Source organism: Myotis daubentonii, chromosome 1 (genome assembly GCF_963259705.1).
Source record: "Myotis daubentonii chromosome 1, mMyoDau2.1, whole genome shotgun sequence".
Lineage (NCBI taxonomy): Eukaryota > Metazoa > Chordata > Mammalia > Chiroptera > Vespertilionidae > Myotis > Myotis daubentonii.
Genome location: NC_081840.1, coordinates 190,199,127 through 190,224,429, shown reverse-complemented (window position 1 = coordinate 190,224,429; position 25,303 = coordinate 190,199,127). Strand labels below are relative to the sequence as shown.

Here is a 25,303-nt window from a genome sequence, read left to right as displayed (position 1 = left end):
AGAGGTGACTGTGTCTGTAATCACTTTTCGTGAAGAAACGAAGATAAAGCTATTATGCAGCTGACAAAGAATTACCTGGATGACAGTTCCAGAGATTTAATTTATTTATTTATTTGTTAAATTTGTCTTTATTGCTGAAAGTATTATAGGTGTCCCCTTTGTGTCTTTTTCCCCACTAGCTACCTCCTCCCTATACCTGCCCCTCCCAAGGCTGTGCCACGCTACTGTCTGTGACAATTGGCTATGGGTATCTATACTAATAAAAGGGCAATATGCTAATTAGACTGGGTTGACTGGACATCTTCTGGTCATCCTGCCTTCCTTCCTGACAAAGCCACAGTGGCAGGGGCTGAAGCAGAGGCAGTTAGGGGTGACCAGGCCCGAAGGGAAGAGAAGTTAGGGGTGATCAGGCCCGAAGGGTAGAGCACTTAGGGGGGATCAGGCAGGCAGGCAGGTGAGTGGTTAGAGCCAGTGGTCCCGGATTGCGAGAGGGATGTCCGACTGCAGGGATCGGGCCTAAACTGGCAGTCGGACATCCCCCGAGGGGTCCCAGATTGAAGAGGGTGCAGGCCAGGCTGAGGGAACCCCCCATGCATGAATTTCATGCACCAGGCCTCTAGTATGCATATAATTCCCTTATTAATCTCTACCACCACCCTCTCCCCCGCACAGACAGTATCCACCCCCATCTTTCCTGTGAAATTCATCAGTCTGTTCATGGTTTTGTATGAATCTGTTTTGTTTGGCAGTTTATTTTGTTCATTAGATTCCACAGATGAGTGAAATCATGTGATACTTATCTTTCTCTGGCTGGCTTATTTCAGCTAGCATAATTTCTCTCCAGGTCCATCCATGCTATTGCAAATGGTAAGAGTTCCTTCTTTTTTACCACTGTGTAGTATTCCATTGTGTAAATGTACCACCATTTTTTTATCCATTCATCTGCTGATGGGCACTTGGGCTGTTTCCAAATCTTTTTATTTTTATTTGATTTGTTAATTTTTTAAGTCTTAAATATAATAATAATACATGCAATAAATGTTAATTTTTTAAGAAAAAAGAATTTTAAGAATAATAATATTACCAAAACTATATTAACATAGTGGAATATTACAAAAGTTGCAGAAAATATTTAAAATCTGCAAATAACAGATTACTTTTATTATATTCTAAAATATTTTTCCCACCTCTCGCTCTATTTTTGTTCATCAGTTTATGTTGTTCATTATATTCCACAAATGAGTGAGATCATGTGATATTTATCTTTCTCTAACTGGCTTATTTCACTTAGCATGATGCTCTACAGTTCCATCCATGCTGTTGTGAAGGGTAAGAGTTCCTTTTTTTTTATAGCAGCATAGTATTCCATTGTGTAGATATACCACTGTTTTTTTAAATTGTTTAAAGTATTACATATGTCTCTTTTTTCCCTGATTAACACCCCCCCTGCCACTCCCATCCCAGAGAGCAAGCCCCCACTGCCCCAGTGTCTGTGTCCTATGGTTTTGCTAATATGCATACAAACAAGTCCTTTGGTTGATCTCTAACAGCTCACTCCCCTGCCATTTGTCTCTGGATCTATTTTTGTTCATCAGTTTATGTTGATCATTATATCCCACACATGAGTGAGATCATGTAATATTTATCTTTCTCTACTGGCTTATTTCGCTTAGCATAATGCTCTCCAGTTCCATCCATGTTGTTGGAAATGGTAAAGCTTCCTTCTTTTTTATAGCAGCATAGTATTCCATTGTGTAGATGTATGGTAGACTTCTATCTCTAATATTACATCAGTACATTCAGAATCATAAACATTAATTTAAGCACTAAAGAATTAAATATGCATTTGTTCACTCTGTAAAGCTTCAAAATTAAATAATGCAAATGTAAACAGTGATTTCAACTCCTTAGTCAATCAACCCTACCATACACACAGAAATGACTTTTCCTATTTGCAAAATAATATTAATATAGGAATAGACTACTTAATGTTCTTGTGTTCATATGTAATGTTTGAAACACAGTTAAGCTAATGTTTTGGTATAACTTTGCAATTAGAATAACAGATTTAAAAATATATTCATATGGCTTTATTTTTGATAAGTTTTTATGTTTGGCATGACATATTTATAACTCTTAACCAGGTAGTCACTTGAAAACAAATTTTTATCTGAGAAGCTAAATTGTGAAAAGTAAGGTCGTCTCAGGAGATAGTAACCCTTACATTGCAACTTCTTGCTAGAATAAAGTGGAGGAGTCCTATCTACGAGGCATATCAGCTTCAGGCCTCTGAAAGAACTACTCTCTTTTTTTCTTCTTTCCTGTTTTAAAAAACTTCTGGCAACAAAACAGAACACATTTTGTGATGACAAATGTAGCAGTTGCCACACACGCCAGCAGGAACCCAATCACATCCAAAGAGTGGTACTGGACCCAGGTGAGGTCATGGGCGGCTGGCCGAAGATGTTTGGCTCCTTTGTGGCGCATGACAAACTCGATCCAGAAGACCGCTCGATCTAGAGGTTTCATAGGCTGGTCATGATGAATTCTTGATATTTTCATAGCATTCTCCTTATATCTAAAGGAGAAACACAAAGATATCAACATTGAAAGAAAGTTAATTTGCGTAAGCCAATCATTACCAATGAAAGTTGCGGGTTTTTTTAAATTAAAAAATATTTTTATTGACAGATCAGCATGGCTAATTGGTTGAGCCTAGACCCATGAACCAGGAGGTCACTATTGGATTCTGTGTCAGGGCACATGCCCAGGTTGCTGGCTCAATCCCCAGTGTGGGGTGTGCAAGAGGCAGCTGACCAATGATTCTCTCTCAATATTGATGTTTCTATCTCTCTCTCCCTCTCCCTTCCTTTCTGAAATTAGTAAAAATATATTTAAACAATATACATGAAAACGTATATCATATTATTCTGTTATTATGAAATATCCAGAAGGAGTAACCTATAGAGACAGAAAGTTGATCAACGGTTTTTTGGGTAAGGGAGCTGGGAAGTGACTTCTAAGGCATATGGTATGTCTTTTTGGGATGACAAAAATGCCCTAAGTTTATATTGTGACAGTTTCATAGCTTTGCAAGCATACTATGTATATTTGAATTATATAATTTTAATTATGAATTTTATGGTATGTAAATACTATTTCATAAAATCTATTTAAATGATTATAATAAAATAAATGTTTGAATGTAAAGATATTTATAGTTTCAGAATTTTAGATATTGAATTTATTTAAGTAAAGAATTTATGCTTTTTCTTCTAGTTTATCACTCTTCCTTTTATGTATTTTATCATATTTTAAAAATGTGTCCTTATAATTATTACATAACTTTATAATATTGGAGGAGAAAATTGTTGCACTAGATGGCTCCCCATTAAATACATGGGGTTAAAATGCAACTTTGAAGTAAATGTGTGGTTGAAAATACAAGTAGATTAAGATGGGTTAACTCATGTTAATAATGTCAAAATTAGCCTCTTAAAAATGGGATGAAACTAAGATACACTATTGACAAAATAATCTATGTATAAATATTATCTATGAAAAATATGTGATACTTACGAAGGGTCATTAATGACAGTCTTCAATGCATTGAGCAAATCTGTACTTGAAATAGTGTTGAAGTCCAATCTGACAGCTGCTCCCTTGGTCTTCATGTGAACAATGTTATCAGGTTGATCCGCAAACATAGGAAGGCCCACCATAGGGATCCCATGGTAGATTGCCTCATAGATGCCATTGGTTCCACCATGAGTTATAAAGGCTTTGGTTTTTGGATGACCTAGGATTGGGTGAATTTCAGCAAATTTTGTATTATAAATCTTGGAATAAAATGAGAGTTGGGCAATAGAGGCACAGAGACAATATATTTAGCAATAGATTGACCTACACTTCAGACTGTAGTAAAATGTCTTTCAGAACTCTTAGAAAGAAGCACCTAAGTTTGCTGGAGAAACTGTGAAGGCTTACATAAAAGATAGGTGCGTTCCTTTTGACTTGAATTGAATACAAGTTGCCAGTGGACAGATGGAAAGAGAATATTCTGGATTTTAAAAAGTGTATGCAAAATAAAAAAATGGTGGTTCATGTTGAAATATATTCTCTTAATAAAATAGTGAAGTCACAGAGTGTGATATGTAGATGTCAAGGCAACAGACAATGGGATGGTGGTGGCACTGGAATCAGAGGAAGGAAAAGCTACACATTATAATAAAATATGTTATTACTTCAGAAAGAGATATTAATTTTTTTCCCAATGGATAATGGAGAGTCACTGGTAATAAAAGCGGAGCTGATATTTTTCAGGAGCACCTGTACACCCTTACTGTGGATTAAACCATTGGTGTAAAGAGAGAATTAGGAGGGAGCGTGACAATTGGGAAAGTGTTGAGCTATTCTCTCTGAGAGGAATTACACATGAACTAAAGATCTTTTGTTTGTGGCCATAAGGAATGTGACTATGTAACATAAGATGTCAACTGTTACAGCTTATCCTTTTCCCCTAGGACTGGGAAAGAAATATTGGTAAGTTCATTTTTATTTTTGAGGTTTTCAGTAAGAAATGTCCAATACATTTCTATCCTAGTGAACTGTTTATCATTCTGGTTGACTTGATTCTGATTCCAGGGTTTTCCAGAATCTTACCAAGAAGGTCATTCTGGGGGATCCATTTATAGAGCCGGGTGTTTGGCCCTAAGGTATCTGGTTTTTTGCCGTCATATCTCCATATAACCTGTTAGGGCAAAGAAGGGAATGTATTACTTGAGTCAAACTGCAGAGTTATATCATGTTAGAATTCTAAATAGGTTGAGAGACATCTAGTTAAATCTCTGACATATGACAGATAAGGGAATGAGGACAAGACATGTTGATAATGAGAACCAATAAAACACTGCTGTAAGAGGCATACATACTCATATTGTGTGTTACTTATTTTTATATTCAGTCAGGTATGAATACAATCATGATTTTTCACACTTTGGGGTTAGACAAATGAGATTATCAATGATCAATTCAAGCATATAAAAATTTTTAGGTAGTCATATTATAGTGTAAAACAGCTAATTAATAGTCTATATATTCATTTTAATTATTTATTATTCTAGCTCTCATCTTCTTGATTTAATGTTAACCTGTTTATTTTTTTTTTGAATAACAAGGAAGTGGTTTATTTATATTCACTAATATACATTAGTAGTGTGTACAGTACTCTAGGAATCCTGCAAGGAAATGAAGCAAATGACAGGATAGGATTTGGTGATATCTGTTCCTGCCCTATAATACTATTATCAAACCAAACTTCACACTGTACTTTTGAAATATACTTTTTTGTGACCAGAATATTAATGCCAAAGTTATTGTCCATAAAAAATACCCTCTGTACTACTTTAGCACCTGACATGTGTATTTTGTTTTACAAATTGGTATCTAAGATCATTGAAGCTATCCTAATATTCTAACATTCATGTGGAAATTTCTTAATCAGACCCTTTACAGAGTTTAACACACTCATTAGTTTTCTGCTCTAAGGTAGTTTATCTAACCTTTTGAGGAACCTGGGCAAGGGCTGATGCAATCACACTGGCTCTTTCTTCTGTCATGTTAGTGACCATTGACCCCAGGGAAAACACCACAATACCATTTTCTCCAGAGCTCTGGACAAAATCTTCCATTTCCTGTGAAGGAAGAATTTTTTTTCCATTACAAAAGACAATAGCGTAGTGAACAGTATTGAAAGGATTGCTACAAACAGCCAAAGAGAAAATTAAGTATCATAAGGAATTATTAGTTTAGTTCTTGTTATTTTAAATTGTGTTAAAATACACATAATATACTTACCATCTTAACCATTTCTAAGTGTACAGTGCAGTAGTCCATATATTCTTGTTGTTATATAATTCATCTCCAGAACTTTTCCATCTTGTAAATTTTTACTGTATATTTCTTAAAGTAATTCTCCACTTCCCATTTTAAAGTCCCTGACAATTATCATTCTTCTTTCTGTTTCTATGAATTTGACTAGTCTACATCCCTTATGTAAGTGGAATCATGCAGTATTTGTGTTTTTGTCTGTGGCCTATTTCACTTAGCAAAATGTCCTTAAGATTCATCTGTTATAGCAGGTGTTAGAATTTCCTTCAATTGTAAGGCTTGGTAATGTTCATCTACAGATACCCTGAGCCACCAGTCAGCTCCCATGTGCTGACTATGTCAGCAGTAGGTGTGAGTAAGGCTGGCATCATCATCAGCTGCTGCTCCAATTGCCCCTCAGGGGAGGTGGAAAAGCCTTCAGTGATGATTGGGGCTGGCAGCCATCACTTGACCCGCTGATGGCACTGAGTTGTTGGGACTAGTGCTGGGCACCGGCAGTGGGTGCGAGTGGCAGATCCGGCTCTGGCACTGGGTGTGAGCAGCGGCTCCAGTGCTGGCCATGGATGTGAGCAGGGCCATTGCTGGCAGCGGGTGTGAGAGGTGGCTGCTGGACTGGATCGCCCCTCAGGAGCAGGGGTAGGTAGAGAAGCCCTCGGGGACCATCGGGGCCAGCAGCTGCTGCTTGTACCCACTGATGGTACTGAACGATCGGGTCTTGTGCTGGGCACCAGAAGCGGGAATGGGGGGCTGTTCTGGTGCCGGCTGCGGGTGTGAGCAATGGCCCTAGCACTGGCAGCGGGTGTGAGCACCCAGTGGGACCGTGGGATGCGGGAGCAAAGAATTTTCAGTAACCACCGTAGTCTCTCCCTGATGACAGTGACCGGTGCCGCTCCTTGGTCTGGTGTCCCTGCTCACTCACCGGTTCCACCATCTCACCACAGCCAACACCTGCCATATTCTGCACTCTGCCGCCTGCTGCCAACACCCGCCATGTTTCGTGCATGCCCCCTGGTGGTCAGTGCATGTCATAGTGACTGGTTGTTTGGTTGTTCTGCTGTTCGGTCTATTTGCAGATTAGGATTTTATATATATAGACTAGAGGCCCAGTGCATGAAATTTGTGCACATGGAGGGGGTCCCTCAGCCCAGCCTGCACCCTTCCAATCCTGGACCCCTTGGGGATGGCCGACTGATGGTTTAAACCAGCAGTCGGATATCCCTTTTGCAATCTGGGACCACTGGCTCCTAACCACTCGCCTGCCAGCCTGCCTGAGCACCCCTAACCACTGAGTATGCCAGCCTGATGCCACTAACTGCTCCCTTGCTGGCTGGATCACCACCTAACTGCTCCCCTGCTGGCCTGATCGCCCCTAACTGCCTTTGCCTTGGCCCTGCCACTGTGGCTTTGTCTGGAAGGACGTCTGGAAGATGTCCAATCTAATTAGCATATTATTCTTTTATTAGTATAGACTAGAGGCCTGGTGTACAAAAATTTGTGCACTCAGGGGGGAGGTCCCTCAGCCTGGCCTGTGCCCTCTTGCAGTCTCGGACCCCTCGGTGGATGTCCACCTGCTGGCTTAGGCCTGCTCCCTGGGGGATTGGGCCTAAGCTGGCAATCCAGGCATTCCTCTGGCAGCCTGGCAGCCCTAGGGGGATGTCCACTTGCCAGTGGGGAGCAGGCCTAAACTGCAGTCAGACATCCTTAGAGCTGCTGAGGAGGCAGGAGAGGCTCCCACCACCACCGCTGTACTGGCAGCCATCAGCCTGGCTTGTAGCTGCGCAGACCTCCCCCATGTGGGAGCGCACTGACCACCAGAGGGCAGCTCCTGCATTGAGCGTCTGCCCCCTGGTGGTCAGTGTGTGTCATAGTGACCAGTCATTCCTAGTCTTTCTGCTGTTAGGGTCAGTTTGCATATTACCCTTTTACTATATAGGATAGAGGCCTGGTGCATGGATGGGAGCCAGCTGGTTTGCCCTGAAGGGTGTTCCGGATCAGGGTTGGGGTCCCGCTGGGGTGCCTGGACAGCCTGGGTGAGGGGCTGATGGCTGATTGCAACAGGTCACACCCCCTTCAGGGTGGGGGTCCCCGCTGGGGTGCCTGGCCAGACTGGGTGAGAGGCTGAGGGCCGTTTTCAGGCTGGCCTGTGATTGAAGCTCCCAGCCTCTCCTTTTTTTCTTTTTCTTTTTATTCTGGGATTTATTTACCTTCTATAATTGAAACTCTGTTGCCTTCACTGGTGCTCCCAGCTCTGAGGCCACGGCTGACTGAAAGCAGGTATGTGGGGTTTGTTTAGCTTCTATAATTGAAACTTTGTTGCCGTCCTGCTCGCTCCAGCTCTGAGGCCACGGCCAGCTGAAAGCAGGTATCTGGGGTTTGTTTAGCTTCTATAATTGAAACTTTGTTGCTTTTGGAGCTGTTGCTTTCGGAGCTTAGAGCAGGCCATGGCAGGTGGGGAACCTTGGCTTCCTCCATGACTGGGGCAAGCAAACCTCGTGCTCGCTTCAGCTGCGTGGCTGCCGGCCGCCATCTTTGTTGGCAGTTAATTTGCATATCTTGCTGATTAGCCAATGGGAAGCATAGCAGAGGTATGGTCAATTACCCTTTTTGCCTTTTATTAGATAGGATTACTACCTAACATTAGTGAACACCTCCATTAGGTCACATAATTATCTTTTTATGTGTGCGGTGAGAACATTTAAGATCTAGTCTCTAGAAATTTTCAAGTATATAAAAAATATTGTTGGCTATAATCACTATATGTCCTGAATTTAATCATCTTTGAGTTGCAAGTCTGTACCCTTGACCAACTCCTTACCCAATAATCTCCCTTTCACCAGTCCATGGAAATCACCATTATACTTCTGTATCTAGTGGGTTTGCCATTTTTAGATTCCACATATAAGTGATATCCTATATTATTTGTTTTTTCAGACATGTTATATGTCACTTAACATAAACATCTATGTTGTCCTAAATGGTATGATTTCCTCCTTTCTTATGGCTGGATAATATTGTAGTGCGTGTGTGTGTATTTGTATTTCACATAAGTTGTTTCCATTTATTGGCTCATGTTTATAATGGTGCAATAAAAATGGGATTATGGATATATTTTTGATATCCTACTTTTCTTACTTTTAGAAGTATACCCAGAAGTGGATTTGTGGGGCATACGGTGGCTCTATTTAACTTTTTAAAAAACCTCCATACTGTTTTTCATAGTGCTTGCACTGGTTTTACATTCCCACCAACAGTGCACAAGATTCTGTGTTATCTTGTAGATCACCAAGTCTCCTTAGTACAGCTATTTTGTCATTTTTATTGGGTAAATCATATATCTCCATGTCTGTATTTGTTTGCTGGAGGATTGTTGTAGAATTTGGTGACCTAATGTTTCCTTGCTTTTTCATGTTCTTTGGAATTTTGCATTGCTGTTTTTGCATTTGAATTAGCAGTTACCCACTGATGTTTACTACTTTCAGGGTAGAAATACCTTTCATCAGCACTGCTATAGAGAAGGCTTTTTCAGTTCTTGTATGAATATGCCTGCTCTGTGCTTTATGTTCCTTCTTGTGGGAGAATTCTTGAGCCTGTTTGTTCTCCCTTCATATTAAGCAACGGGCCAGATTCTGATCACCTCCTTTTTCTTTTCCTGAAGGTGGTGGTACAGCTCAAGGTTCTTGTTCTCTCCTATCTACCATCCCTTGTCTGTATTCTGCTCTTGCTCCCTAGCCTTTTATCAAATCTTGCTCTTGCTGCTGCCCTTGGCAGCTTCTACATGGAGCTGGCCACAGAGGGAAGGAGATATAGGTTGGAATGCAGGTCACTGTTGTTGCGCACATTTCAGTATGGGGGGATCTCTAAGAAAGGTTTTCTTCATGATTTGTGGTCAGGCTTCCTGATGGAGTACCGAATGCAGTTAGGAGGAACCCTGTCTCTTTAACATGCTCTCTACTAATCTTCTTTGACGGATCTGCTCCCTCTCACCAGACACTGAGCTCCCAATTCCACACTCTGGATGCTGTGAGAGAGAAATGAGCTCTTTGGAAGCATCCTGCAAACCAGGGGAAGCTCGGCACCCACTCACCGGCTCTCTATCCCTGTGAGGGAAATCACGGGAACGGGCAGGCCTTCTTTCAGCCTTACACTGAGCTCCATCAAAAGAGGAATGATGCTGGCAAAATCAAGCTTTCCTCTCGCCCACACCAATGCATTCAAATTCATCTATTTTCTGCACCAACAGAGTGCTGGAACTTCTCCTTTGGAAATCTGGACTTCCACAAAAGTTCTCTACTCTATAGGTGACTGCCCAAGTCAGGGCTGTATGTGCTCCTAGAGTGTAGCTAAGAGGGGCTGGAACTATTCACAATATCTTGTAGGTGTCACAGCCAGTTCTGGAGTCTTTCTGCCTATTACCTGATGCGTAGGTTGGCAAGACTCTTTCCAGGTCCTTTTGCTTTGGCACTTTTGTTTGTGGATAGATAATGAATTTTGTTGTTGCAAGGAGAAAATAACAAGAGATATCTCATGCTCAATAACACCAAATTGCTATTGTCACTCCTGTGGTATTATGATCCACTCCCATTGGATGCTCTGCAGCATTATTGTAGCATTATACTTTTTCTTTATTGTAATACTTTTCACACCATTTTTATTACTTGCTTATATGATCTCTTTCCAAGTAAATTATCTGGTGTGGGGGAGTAAAAACTCTGTCTACATTGCTGCTTTTTATATCCCCCCATGCACTGTGCTAGTCACTTTAAAATTAGTTTTTGAATTAATGGCTGATACTTTTTTAAGTGCTGAATAATGAAGGCCTTAATTTAACTGACCCTATATCCAAAGTCTCCCAAGTATAGTTCTTTATTTTGTAATGATAGTGATATTCAAATTCTTGAAATAGTATAAAATATATGAGTTTCTAATTGGCAGGTCACTTTACCCAGATTCCCATATCTCCCTCAGTGTGACCAGACCTTCTGAATGAAGAACACAGAATCATTCCTACTGAAAATGAAAAGTAGAGCAAACATGAATAGTTTTACCTTAGGCAGAGGCTTAGCAGGTTTGCAGTGGAGACCTCCAACAAATTGAAAATGTGGCAAGAGTGGGCGAGGGAATTCAAAATCCCAATAGGTTCGAATAAGCCATATTTCAGCTTTTTTTATTAACTCGAATAATGTAGTGGGTCTTCCTGAAGGGGGAAAAAAAAGAGAAAATAAGAATATTGTAATATGAATATACCATTTTGTTTACTTAAAAAAAAAAAAAACGAAAAAACAAACAAACAAACAAACTTGGAATAATGAGCCAAAGATGTTTAAAAGATCTGTGCTTTGATAGTGGAAACAACCTATCTAATAAAGAGGTAATATACAAACTGACCATCACTCCAACACGCAAGATGGCTGCCCCCATGTGGTCAAAGATGGCTGGCAGGCGAGGGCAGTTGTGGGGGACCAGGCCAGCATGGGAGGGCAGTTAGGGGTAACGTGGTCTGTAGGGGAGAGCAGTTGGGAGGGAACCAGGCCTGTGGGGGAGGGCAGTTAGGGGCGACCAGGCTAGCAGGGGAGGGCAGTTAGGCATCAATCAGGCTGGCAGGGAAGTGGTTAGGAGCAATGAGGCAGGCGGGCAGACAAGAGGTTGGGAGCCAGCAGTCCCGGATTGTGAGAGGAATGTCCAACTGCCGGTTTAGGCCCTGTGGGATTGGAGAGGGTGCAGGCTCCGCTGAGGGACACCCTCCCTCCCCAGTGCATGAATTTTGTGCACTGGGCCTCTAGTTTTACTTATAAAAGACAAATTTCTCTGAATTAAGATTTATACAAATTCACCTTTTAGAGCACTCACAAAGTTAGGATTTCATGCTACCAAGTAAGGATATGACTTACCCAGTGCTTTGCTGCAAAGCTGATCCCACTTCTCACTAAATGCTTGGAACCAGAAATCAAAATAAAGCACGTACATCATATTTTTTACTCGCTCCATGAATGTCATTTGATCACTTAATTCAGACAAGACAACAGGTACGTAGGATGGAGGGAATGGAAGTCCTCCACTATACTTTTCAATTGTATAGCCAGGAGAGAAGCGGAGACTGTACACAAAAGGTATTTTAAGTAGCTCAGCCAGCAGCTCACCACAGGGTCCAGCAGGATCTGCAAGAATGACATCAAACCTTGATTCCTGTAGCTTTGTCATAAGTTTCTTGTTCAAAACTACATCTTTACATAGTGTTTGAACACAATCAGTATATTCCCAAATGATATCTTGCATTAGTAAAAAATAAGTCCAAAATGTATCTTTTGGCATATATGTCCACTTAGAGATCATCTGCTTGAAAACATCCTCAAAATCATCTTTTGTCAAAGATGTAGGAAAACCTTCAAATTGAATAGCAGATGGTTTATTGGGATCAACAAGAATTGACGCTGAAGATGTCAGAACAGTCACTTCATGACCTCTCTGGACAAGTGCATCCAGGATGGTCTTCATGTTGATCCAGTGGCTGTATTCTGTGGGCCACACCAGCACCTTTCCACAACTCCCAGGGCTGAAGTGACCACTCAGCTGTAGCAGCAGCAGAACTGAAATCCACTTCATAGGCATCCTGGTGGGACACATGCTTCTTTTCAAATGGCTGATCCCTTTACCATGGCTCATGCTTATGTCCAAAGGGAAATCAATCAGGAAGTTAAAATATAACTTCTACACCCAAAGTAAATACATTTGATAAACAGTCGGTGCATTTTATGGCAGGTCAAAAAATTATAAAGTAATAATCTTTTTTTAAAATGCAAATCAATGTAACATCTAAAAGTGCTATCATTCAGCTGAGTCAACTTTGCAGTTTTACTGTGATTTGTAATTTCTTATAGATGAATGTCGTAGTTATAGGAAGTTAGAGGTAATTGTGTCTGCAATGACTTTTTGTGAAGAAAGGGAGATAAAGCTGCCAGAAGCCAGTTCCAGCATGTCATAATTGCAAGAGTTTCATCAAAAGATTGATGGAACTTGGGATCGACAAGGGCTGAGTCTCATATGTTGATCAACAAGGGCTGAGTCACATATGTTGTCACCTGTTGGGAATGGCTGAGGGCATTTCCCCAAACCTGAAAAGCGATGATTGCTTGGCTGCTAGACAGCTCAGGGCATTTTAATCTGCAGGTTATTGCCTCTTACTGGCCAAACATCTGAACAGCAGTCATGCTGACAATGGACTCTGTATACAAAACTCTGACCCTTTGAAGTGTATAACTCTGCCTCGCCTCAGGACAATTTGTGTTAATAAAAAGCTTGGGGTCCTGAGACGAGGAGATCTTAGCTCCTTTTGGCTAGGCTCCTCTGAGCCCCAGTGCCTTTCAAAATTATATTTCATCACTGGACTCTTAAGTAAGTTACACACAGCCTTCTCTAGATTGCTGAAACCTTCTAGATGCCGGATCAAGAACCCCGGCAAAAGCTATTATGCAGCTGACAAAGAATTACCTGGATGACACTTCCAGATTTTTTATTTAATTGTTTATTTATTTTAAAATTTATTTTTATTGCTGAAAGTATTACAGGTGTCTGCTTTGTGTTTTTTTCCGCCCCATTGACCACCTCCTCCCCATACTCACCCCTCCCTAGCCTTTACCACTCTACTGTCTGTGTACATGGGCTATGCATGTATGCATATCAATTCCCCAATTAATCTCTACCCCCCCCACACACACTATCCACCCCCACCTTTCCTCTGAAATTCATCAGTCTATGCATGGTTTTGTCTCTGAATCTATTTTGTTTGTCAGTTTATTTTGTTCTTTAGATTCTACATATGAGTAGGTCATGTGATACTTACCTTTTTCTGACTGGCTTATTTCACTTAGCATAATACTCTCCAGGTCCATCCATACTGTTGCAAATGGAAAGAGTTCCTTCATTTTCACTCCCATGTAGTATTCCATTGTGTAAATGTAACACAGGTTTGTTATCCACTCATGAGCTAATGGGCACTTGGGCTGTTTCTAAATCTTAACTACTGTAAATTTTGCTGCTATGAACATAGGGGTGCATATATTCTTTCTGATTGGTGTTTCTGGTTTCTTAGGATATATTCCTAGAAGTGGGATCATTGGGTCAAACGGGAGTTCCATTTTTAATTTTTTGGGGCATCTCCATAATGTTTTCCACAGTGGCTGCACCCACCAGTCTGCATTCCCACCAGCAGTGTACTAGGTTTTCCTTTTCTCCATATTCTTGCCAACACATTGGTTGTTGATTTGTTGATGATAGCCATTCTGTCAGGTGTGAGGTGATACCTAATTGTTGTTTTAATTTGCATGTCTCAGATGATTAGTGACTTTGAGCATTTTTTTATATATCTCTTGGCCTTCTCTATGTCCACTTTGGAGACGTGTCTATTTAGGTCCTTTGCCCATTTTTTAAACATGCTAATATATATTTTTAAATAATTTGTTATTGTTGAAAGTATTACATGTGTCCCCTTTTTCCCCGTTAACACCCACTAGCCTGCCCCCTACTTTCACCCCAGGCTCTCACCACCCCATTATCTAGGTCCATGGGCCATTCATATATGCATATAAGGTCCTTGGTTAATTACCTTCCACCCACCCACACTCTCCCACCTTCCCTCTGAGATTCCACTCTCCGTTCCATGTTTCCATGTCTCTGGATCCACTCCACTCATCAGTTTATTTTGTTACTTAGATTCCACATATGAGTGAGATCATGTGATACTTGTCTTTCTCGGACTGACTTATTTCACTTTGCATGATACTCTCCAGGTCCCACCATGCTGTCTCAAAGGGTAAAAGATTCTTTTTTTTTACTGCTGCATAGTATTCAATTGTGTAAATGTGTCACATCCACTCATCTGCTGATGTGCACTTGGGTTGTTTCCTGATCTTAGGTATTGTAAATTGTGCTGCTGTGAACATAAGGGTGCGTATATTATTTCTGATTGGTGTTTCCGGTTTCTTAGGATATATTCCTTGAAATGGAATCCTGGGTCAAATGGCAGTTATATTTTTTTGAGGAAAATCCATACTGTTTTCCATAATGGCTGCACCAGCCTATATTCCACCAGCAGTGTACTAGGGTCCACTTTTCTCCGCATCGTCACTAGAACTTGTCATTTGTTGCCCTGTGGCTGCTGGGAGCAGGTAGCTCCTCTCTGGAAAAATGGCAGTTTTGGTTTGAATGCATTCGATTGACCAAATATAGGATTCCTGACTACTGCTTTTCCGTGTCTCCCTGCACTGCTTCCCACGCCAGCCTCTCTGTAGGCACCTCAGTCTGTGCCTCCCTCCCTGCACCAAAGCCTCAGGTGAGTAGTTGCAGATGAAAACTCATATGCTCTGGGTTTAGCAAAAAACAAATTGAGGCTTTCTCTCCAACCGGCTCCAGTCTGCCAGACTCCACAGTGGCCAGTAGGTCTGCCACCTTTCACAGATGTATGTTACATGGGCTGCAGGTCTCGGCTCCGGTGTTGAGCCTGGCTTCTGGGCCTCTGTCTTCAGAGGGAACAGACCCTCCTGTGGCCCAGAACTCCCTCCTCTCTGGGCCTGCTGCCCCTGGGCGCTGGGTCAGCTCCTCTCCTGACCTGGCCCTTCCTACCAGTTTCCAGGTGCTTTCTGTCCTTCTTTGATATAAGTCTCTGCCTTAGCTGGACCTCAGTTGGTAATTCCAGGTGAATGTTCTCCAATTTAGTTGTATTTCCAGTCTGGGCCTGGGATAAGGTGCAGGACATGTTGCCTATTTGGTTGCCTTTTTTCCCTCTGAGATTTTAAGTTTTAAATAAAACTTTGTGAACATGCAATTTACCCATCATTCAATTGATTAATTTAAAATGTACATTTCAATAGTTCATACTGTACTCACAGAATTGTGCTACCACAATGGTGATCATATGAAGAGCATTTTCTGCCCCAGTGAAACCTTTATCCTTTACAAGGAACTCCCTAATGTCTTCCTCCCTAAACCCTATCTGACCATTAATCTGGTTTGTGTCTCTATAGAGGTAGAGGATTTCTTGTAAACAGAACAATGTAATATGTGGTCTTTTGTGATGGGCTTCTTTTACTTAGCATAATAATTTAAAGATTCATTCATATTACAGCATGCATCCTTTTTACTGCCAGATAATATTTCATAATGCAGACGTACCACATTCTTTTTATTCATGCATTAGTTGATAGACATCCCCGCTCCCAATTTTGGCCACTATGGATAATGTTTTTTTAATATTCATGTGCCAGTTATGAGTGAACAAGTTTTCCTTGGGCATAAATGTGTCTGTAAATAGCTAAGTGATGCTGTGCCTTGTTTGGCAGGAAGTGGGTATATATACGTACACATGCTATAAGAAAATTCAATAGTCCCTTTAGAGCATGGGTTCTACATTATCAAACCTACAATTGGGACCATATACCCATTATCAAAGGCTGCAAGAAGAGTGAAAGCAACCAGGTGAAGCTTTTTAAGGGGCTGTGAGATAAACAGAATTAGTTACTAAAACCAAAGTCTATCATAAACAGCTCAATTTTATATTAGGAAGCAACTAGCTGTTATATTTCTAAATTAACATACATTTTATTTTTTTGTTTTTGTTGTTAATCCTCACCCAAGGATATTTTTTCCATTGATATTTTTAGAGAGAGTGGAAGGACACTCACATGCTCAGGTTGTGGGCTTGATCCCCAATAGGGATCAGCTGGAGGCAGCTGATCAATGTTGCTCTCATATTGATGGCTCTCCTTCTTTCCCTCTCTCTCTTAAAAATAAATCTTTAAAATTCTCTATGGGTTTGAACATTTTTATGTTGACACTATTACTCAGCAATACAAAGCTATTACATGCATGAAACTCAAAATTATGCTAAGTGAAAGAAGCCACTTGCAAATATAGTATGATTCTATTTGTCTGAAATATCCAGAGTATGGTAATTTATAGGATAGAGGGTAGATTAATGGTTGTGTAGGGTGGGGAGGGGGGTGGGGAGATGGGGAATGACTTCTAAGGCATATGAAATTTCATTTTGGCCTGATGAAAAATTCCTAAATTTAGATTATATTGACATTTTCATAACTCTATAACGTACTACCCATATTTGATGTTTATATATTAATCATTGAATTTTGTCATATTGAAAACATATATTACTAGAGGCCCGGTGCACGAATTCATGCATGGGTGGTGTCCCTTGGCATGGCTGGGGATTGGGGCCAATGGGAGCCCTCTCTACCAGTTCTGATCAGGGCAGTGCTGTCTGGGGGAGGAACCACAGGAGGTTGGTTGGCCATGGAAGGTTGGCTGTAGGAGTGTACTGACCACCAGGGGGCAGCTCCTGCATTTAGTGTCTGCCCCTTGATGGTCAGTGTGCATCATAGCGACCAGCCGACTGGTCGTTGGGTCAACTGGTCATAACAGTTGCTTAGGCTTTTATATATATAGATTATAAAATATGTAAAAATAATGAAAATAAAAATCATTTAATCATTTTTTTTAAGTAGAAAGTTATTGTCAATGTAAGAACATTCAAACCTGTAGAGAATTTTTGAGTTTATTTGAACCAAACTAATGATTAATGCTGGGAGAAAGATAACAAATGCCCCTAAGAATAACAGTTTTGCATCTTCTTTTATGCATTTGAGATTAAGGGGAAAACAAAGTGAGATTACATGAAGTTGGAGGAAGCAAAGCAGGGATTGGATTACAGGATACAGTTAATAAGATTTTGTGCTCTCTTGAGAGTTAATGCCCCCCCCCCTTCTTTTTAAATATATTTTTATTGATTTCAGAAAAGATGGGAGAGGGAGAGAGATAGAAACATCAATGACAAGAGAGAATCATCTATCAGCTGCCTCCCGCATGTCCCCCACTGGGGATAAAGCTCACAACTGCAACCTAGGCATGTGCCTCACTTGGAATTGAAATGTGATTTCCTGGTTCACAAGTCGATGCTCAACCACTGAGCCACCCCAGCCAGGCAGTGCCGCTTTTGAGGGGTATTATTTCTAGTATTTGAAAGGAGTATAAACATAGATGCACAAGAACAATGAGCAGGGCTGGTGTAAACACTTTCAGTAAATAAGTTACAGGCCTGGAGCATGTCTACTCATCATGAGGATCCCAGTTAGGAATTTATGATCAGATCACCCTGTGAGGTACTTTCCATGGAACCCCCTTTTTTTGTCCACAAGATTTATACTTTCAGAAATGTTTTTGCACTAAATTGAAATATTTTATGCAACTTCTTGAGTTCTTCATTCTTTCATTGTATGAGTTCTATCATATTTTAAAAAACGTGTCCTTTTAGTGACCAGTATAACTTTGGGTAACTTGTGTAGAAAATTGTTGCAGTAATTGGTTACCTGTTCAATCAGGTTAAATGTAACTTTGAAATTAATGTCTGGTTAAAAATAAAAGCAGATTTAAGATTGGTAAAATCATGTTAATAATTTTAAAATTAATCTCTCAATATGGGATGAAAATTGTACTCTTTATAGACAAAAGAATCTATAAATACAATTAAAATTGTGGTACTCACGATGGGTCATTAATAACTGTTTTCAATGCATTGAGCAAATCTGCACTAGACATGGTGTTGAAGTCCATTCTGATAGCTGCTCCCTTGGTCTTCATGTGAGCAATGTTATCAGGTTGATCCGCAAACATAGGAAGGCCCACCATAGGGATCCCATGGTAGATTGCCTCATAGATGCCATTGGTTCCACCATGAGTTATAAAGGCTTTGGTTTTTGGATGACCTAGGATTGGGTGAATTTCAGCAAATTATTAATTATAAGTCTTAGAAATAAAATGAGAGTTGGGCAAGAAAAGCACTCAGGCACTGTATTCTAGATGACAGATTATTATACACATGAGACTACATTAAAATCTATTTTAGATCTCAGAGAAAGAAGGACTTTAGTTGCTGAAGAAGTAAATAGAGACTGGCCTGTGCCTCCTGCACGCCCCCTACTGGGGATGTGCCTGCAACCAAGGTACATGCCCTTGGCCGGAATTGAACCTGGGACCCTTCAGTCCGCAGGCTGATGCTCCATCCACTGAGCCAAGCCGGCCACGGCTATTTGTCTATTTAAAGTCACTAAATATTTTTATTTTTATATTTTTTTCTTTTTAATTGAATTTATTGGGTGACACTGATTAACAAAATTATACAGGTTTTAGGTGTACAATTCTATGACACATCATCTGTACACTGTATTGTGTGTTTCCCACCCAAAGTCAAGTTTCTGCCCATTACCATTTATCCACCCTATACCCTCCTCCACCTCTCCTCATCCCCTTCCCCTCTGAAATCATCACACTGTTGTCTGTGTCCATGAGATTTTCCCTTTTTTCCTTTTTTTCTCAATCCCGCTACTCCCCTCTTCCCACTAGATTAAGGGATCTTCTTTGTCAGTTTGCCCTTAGAATAAATGAGCTATTCTGTGATAGGTAACTTGTGGAAAGTCAGGTTGGAAAACTGACTGTTCAAAAAGTCTATTTGTAGCATTATTTACCTAAAATGTTTTCTTAGCTTCTTTGTTACTTTGGATTATTTGTTTAGTTTTGTTTTCCCACAGATTTGCTAGCCCAACCACCTACTCCTTTGCCATTTGATGCCCCCATTTTCCCACATTACAATGCATGTGCTTACTATGATATCTCATCTAAGACCTTGTTTTCTATGACCTATGATTACTGATTAATTTTAGCAGACCCACTAATAACTTTGTTCTTGGATTATTTGCTTAGTCATTCATTATCCACATACCTACCCACCCTCCAACTCTTACTTGCTCTCCAGCTTTCTACTTTGATTGTTTGGCAGTTGATGCCTAGTTTTCTTCATGTTACCTTGCATGCCCTTTGCTATGGCATCTCTTTTAACAGCTTATTTTCTATGAGCTTTCACTTCTGATTAATTATTAGCATTATTATCTTAGAAACTTTGGTCTTTGGGTCATTTGTTTAATCTTATTCTGGACAGACCTATTCACCCTCTCACTTCACTCACCAACCAGCTTTCAACTTTGACTGTTTGTCATTTGATGCTTGGTTTTTCCTCCCCATTGCTTTGAATGCCTCAATTAAGAGCTTATTTTGTATGACCTGTAATTCCTGGTTAATATTTAGCAAATTTATTTTTGAGACTTTGGTCTTGATTCAAGCTACTTTTCCTGTATCTTATTTTATCTATCTATCTGTCTATTCATCTATCATCTATCTATCTATCTATCTATCTATCTATCTATCTTTCTATCTATCTGTATTTTTCTATATAATCTCTACATAACAATCTTTATAATATACTAGAGGCCCAGTGCACAAAAATTTGTGCACTCGGGGGAACGGGGGTCCCTCAGACCGGCCTGTGCCCTCTCGCAGTCTGGGACCCCTCGGGAGATAACGACCTGCTGGCTTAGGCCTGCTCCCGGGTGGCAGAGGGCAGGCCCAATCCCTAGGTGCAGCCCCTGGTCAGGCACAGAGCAGGGCCGATTGGGGAGTTGGGGCGCCGCCCCCTGTCATGCACAGAGCAGGGCGGATTGGGAGGTTGCGATGCCACCTTCAGTCACGCTCAGGGTAGGGGCGATAGGGGGGTTGGGGCACCGCCCCCTGTCACACTCAAGGCAGGGTCGATGGGGAGGTTGCGGAGCTACCCCCTGTCATGCACAGAGCAGGGCCAATCAGGGGGTTGGGGCGCTGCCCCCTGTCACGCACAGAGCAGGGCCCATCAGGGGGGTTAGGGCTCCATACCCTGTCATGCACAGAGCAGGGTCAATCAGGGGGTTGGGGAGCTCCCCCCTGTCATGCACAGAGCAGGGCCGATCAGGGGGTTGAGGAGCTGATCAGGGGGTTGAGGAGCTCCCCCCTGTCACTCACAGAGTAGGGTCGATAGGGGAGTTGGGGCACCGCCCCCTGTCACACTCAGGGCAGGGTGGATCAGGGGGTTGGGGCGCCGCCCTCTATCACCCACAGAGCAAGGCCGATCAGGGGATTGGGGCACCGCCACTGTCACACTCAGGGCAGGGCAGATGGGGAGGTTATGACTCTACCCCATCACACACAGAGCAGGGCCCGTGGGGGGCGGGTTGGGGCCCCACTCCCTGTCACACACAGAGCCACAGGGCGATCAGGGGGTTTGGGCGCTGCCCCCTGTTACGCTGATCCCGGTGCCGGGAGGCATATTACCCTTTTACTATATAGGGTAGAGGCCTGTTGCATGGGTGGGGCTGGCTGGTTTGCCCTGAAGGGTGTCCTGGATCAGGTTGGGGGTCCCCACTGGGGTTCCTGGCCAGTCTGGGTGAGGGGATGATGGCTGTTTGCAGCTGGTCACACACCCTTCAGGGTGGGGGTCTCCACTGGGGTTCCTGGCCAGTCTGGGTGAGGGGCTGAGGGCTGTTTTCAGGCTGGGACTGAAGCTCCGAACTGCTCCTTTTTTTCTTTTTTTTTTCTTTTTTTATTCTGGGCCAGCTTTAGCTCTGAGGCCTCGGCTGCTGAAAACAGGTTTCTGGCCTTTGTTTACCATCTGTATTTGATACAATGTTGCGGTCCGGCTGGCTGAAGCTCCGCTGAGTAAAGCAGGTTTCTGGGGGTTTTTTGGCTTCTTTATTCACAACATAGTTGCTTAGAGTTGCAGCTGAGAGGCCGGCAAGTCAAGCGGGGATTGGTGGAGTTCTCTGTCACTGAAGCAAGCAAGCCTCCCTGTTCTTATCAGCTGCCTGGCTGCTGGCCGCCATCTTGGCTGCCAGTTAATTTGCATATCTCGGCCCTACTCTGTGAGTGACAGGGGGATTAGCCAATGGGAAGGGTAGCGGTCATACGCCAATTACCATGTTTCTCTTTTATTAGTGTAGATATATATATATATATATATATACATATATATATATATATATATATATATATATATATATATATATGAATGTATAAAGATTAATGCTTTTATAATTCCAATACTTATTTCCCCTATAATCTTGTTTTTTTAATTCTTTATTATTTAAAGTATTACATATATCTCCTTTTTCCCCCCATTGGCCTCTCCCCGGTCACCCCCCCCCCCGCCCACCTCATAAGCCCTCAACCCCCTAGTGTCTGTGTCCATTGGTTATGCTTATATGCATGCATACAAGTCCTTTGGTTGATCTCTTATACCCCTCCTCATTGCCTTCCCTTTGAAGTTGGATGGCCTGTTTGGTGCTTCCCTGTCTCTGGATTTATTTTTGTTCATCAGTTTATGTTTTTTATTATATTCCACAAATGAGTGAGATCATGTGATATTTATTTTTCTCTGACTGGCTTTTTTCGCTTAGCATAATGCTCTCCAGTTCCATCCATGATGTTGCAAATGGTAAGAGCTCTTTCTTTTTTATAGCAGTGTAGTATTCTACTATGTAAATGTACAACAGATTTTCAATCCACTCATCTGCTGATGAGCACTTAGGTTGTTTCCAAATCTTAGCTATTACAAATTGTGCTGCTGTGAACATAAGGGTGCATATGTCCCTTCTGATTGGAGTTTCTGATTTCTTGGGATATATTCCTAATAGTGGGATCACTGGGCCAAATAGGAGCTCCATTTTTAATTTTTTGAGGAAACTCCATACTGTTCTTCACAGTGGCTGCACAAAGTTTCCTTTTTCTCCACATCCTCACCAGCATTTGTTGTTTGTCCATTTGTTTTATTATTATTATTATTATTATTATTATTATTAGTTAAGGTATTACAAATGTGTCCTCATCCCCCCCATTAACCCCCAACCTCCCCCCCCACCCCCGCCCCGCACACTCATGCTCCCATCCCCCTGTTGTCCATGTCCATTGGTTTGGCTTATATACATGTATACTAGTCCTTCAGTTGATCTCTTCCCCTTAAACCCGCGCTCCCCTACTTTCCTTCTGGGGATTGATAGCCTGATTGCTGTTTCTCAGTCTTTGGGTCTGTCCCTTTTCATCAGTCTATGTTGTTCTCTATAATCCACAAATGAGTGAGATCATGTGGTATTTATCTTTCTCTGACTGGCTTATTTCACTTAGCATAATGCTCTCCAGTTCCATCCATGCTGTTGCAAAAGGCAAGAGTTCCTTTTTTTTTTTACTGCAGCATAGTATTCCATTGTGTATATGTACCACAGTTTTCTAATCCATCCATCTGCTGATGGGCATTTAGGCTGTTTCCAAATCTTAGCTATGGTTAATTGTGCTGTTATGAACATAGGGGTGCATATATCCTTTCTGATTGGCGTTTCTGGTTTCTTGGGATATATTCCTAGTAGTGGGATCACTGGGTCAAATGGGAGTTCCATTTTTAGATTTTTGAGGTAGCTCCATACTGTTCTCCACAGTGGCTGCACCAGTCTGCATTCCCACCAGCAGTGCAGAAGGGTTCCTTTTCTCCACATCCTCTCCAACACTTGTTGTTTGTTGATTTGTTGATGATAGCCATTCTGACAGGTGTAAGATGATACCACAAATATAGACACACTTTGAATCATTATTAACTCCAATGGGATAAATCTGGAAAGAAAGAAACATCAACTGAGCTATCAGAAAAAAGTTTGTATACATTTTTTGGGGGGAACACTCTCCTTGTGTTTGTGAGATTAAAAGATCATTATTTATTACTAGAGTCCCGATGCACAAAATTTGTGCAAGGGGCTTGGCCCTCCCAGCCAGAACTTTGTCTGGAAGGTCATCTGGAATGACATCCAGAAGGTCATTTGGCTGTCCAGTCTAATTAGCATATTATGCCTTTATTATTAGAGAATATTCAATCATTTCACTTATAAAAGACAAATTCCTCTCAATAGTTATACCAACTAATCTTCCAAAGCACTAGGAAAATTAGGACTTCATGCTACCAAGGAAAAACATAGCTTACCTAGTACTTCATTCAGAAACTGATCCCTCTTGTTCTGGGAACAATTGCAGGCAAAAGTCAAAATAAAGCGCATAGACCATATTTTTTACCCTCTCCATGAATGTCATTTGGTCACTTAATTCTGAAAAGACAACAGGTACGTGGGATGGGGGGAATGGCAGTCCTCCACTATACTTTTCAATTTTATAGCCAGGAGAGAAGCAGAGACTGTACACAAAAGGTATTTTAAGTAGCTCAGCAGCAGCTCACCACAGGGTCCAGTGGCATCTGCAAAAACAACATCAAACCTTCACTCTTGTAGTTTAGTCATAAGTTTCTTATTGAAAACAGCATCTTTACAGAACTTTTCAACAAAGTCAGAACCTTCCGAAAACATTTCTTGCATTAGTGAAAAATGTGTCCAAAACGTATCTTTTGGCAGATCATATGTCCATTTATTGATCAGCCGCATGAAAAAAGAAACCATATCATCTTTTGTTAAAGATGTAGGAAAAACCTCAAATTGAATAGCAGATGGTTTATTGGGATCAACAAGAATTGAAGCTGAAGATGTCAGAACAGTCACTTCATGACCTCTCTGGACAAGTGCATCCAGGATGGTCATCATGTTGATCCAATGGCCGTATTCTGTGGACAACACCAGCACCTTTCCACAACTCCCAGGGCTGAAGTGACCACTCAGTTGTAGCAGCAGCAGAACTGAAATCCACTTCATAGCCATCCTGGTGGGAACATGATTCTTTTATCTTTTTTAAATTTAATTTTATTGTTTAAAGTATTACAAATAGTATTGTGTATGTCTCTTTCCCCCCCACCCCCATTGACCTCCTCCTGGCCTCCCCTACAGCCCGGCACATGCCCTCACCCCCACCCCCAGTGTCTTGCATCCATTGGTTATGTCTATATGCATGCATACAAGTTGATCTCTTACTCCCTTCCCACCCTCCCCTGCCTTCCCGCTGTAGTGTGACAGTCTGTTTGATGCTACTTTGCCTCTGTATCTATTTTTCTTCATCAGTTTATAATGTTCTTTTTATTCCACAAATGAGTAAGATCATGTAGTACTTATCTTTCACTGACTGGCTTATTTCACTTAGCATAATGCTCTCTAGTTCCATCCATGCTGTTGAAAATGGTAAGAATTTCTTCTTTTTTTATAGCAGCGTAGTATTCCATTGTGTAGATGTACCACAGTTTTCTAATCCACTCATCTGCTGATGGGCATTTAGGCTGTTTCCAAATCTTACCTATGGTGAGTTGTGCTGCTATGATCATAGGGTGCATAGATCCTTTCTCATTGGTGTTTCTGGGTCAAATGGCAATTCCATTTTTAATTTTTTTGAGGAATCACCATACTGTTTTCCACAGCATTCCTTTTTCTCCACATCCTCTCTAGCACTTGTTGCTTGTTGATTTGTTGATGATAGCCATTCTGGCAGGTGTGAGATGATACCTCATTGTTGTTTTGATTTGCATCTCTCAGATGATTACTGACTTTGAGCATGTTTTCATATGTCTCTTGCTTTC

General features: G+C 41.4%; 1 protein-coding gene and 1 pseudogene across 2 annotated transcripts; both read right to left on the bottom strand.

Moving 5' to 3' along the window:
- Window positions 1-971: 971 nt before the first annotated feature.
- Window positions 972-12,528, bottom strand: LOC132218379 (UDP-glucuronosyltransferase 2B31-like). Of its 2 annotated transcripts, XM_059669529.1 has the most exons (6): window positions 11,778-12,527; window positions 10,935-11,083; window positions 5,562-5,693; window positions 4,663-4,750; window positions 3,580-3,799; window positions 972-2,578 (listed from the first exon to the last, which is right to left on the bottom strand). In XM_059669529.1, the coding sequence occupies exons 1-6, from the start codon at window positions 12,508-12,510 to the stop codon at window positions 2,299-2,301; spliced, it is 1,602 nt and encodes a 533-aa protein (XP_059525512.1). In that variant the 5' UTR covers window positions 12,511-12,527; the 3' UTR covers window positions 972-2,298. The 2 variants fall into 2 exon arrangements, with proteins under 2 accessions (XP_059525512.1, XP_059525521.1); XM_059669538.1 differs by lacking the exons at window positions 3,580-3,799; window positions 4,663-4,750 and having other exon boundaries at window positions 2,442-2,578; window positions 11,778-12,528.
- Window positions 12,529-23,769: 11,241 nt separating this feature from the next.
- LOC132218407 (UDP-glucuronosyltransferase 2B31-like) lies at window positions 23,770-24,497 on the bottom strand (annotated as a pseudogene).
- Between the last annotated feature and the right edge of the window lie 806 nt (window positions 24,498-25,303).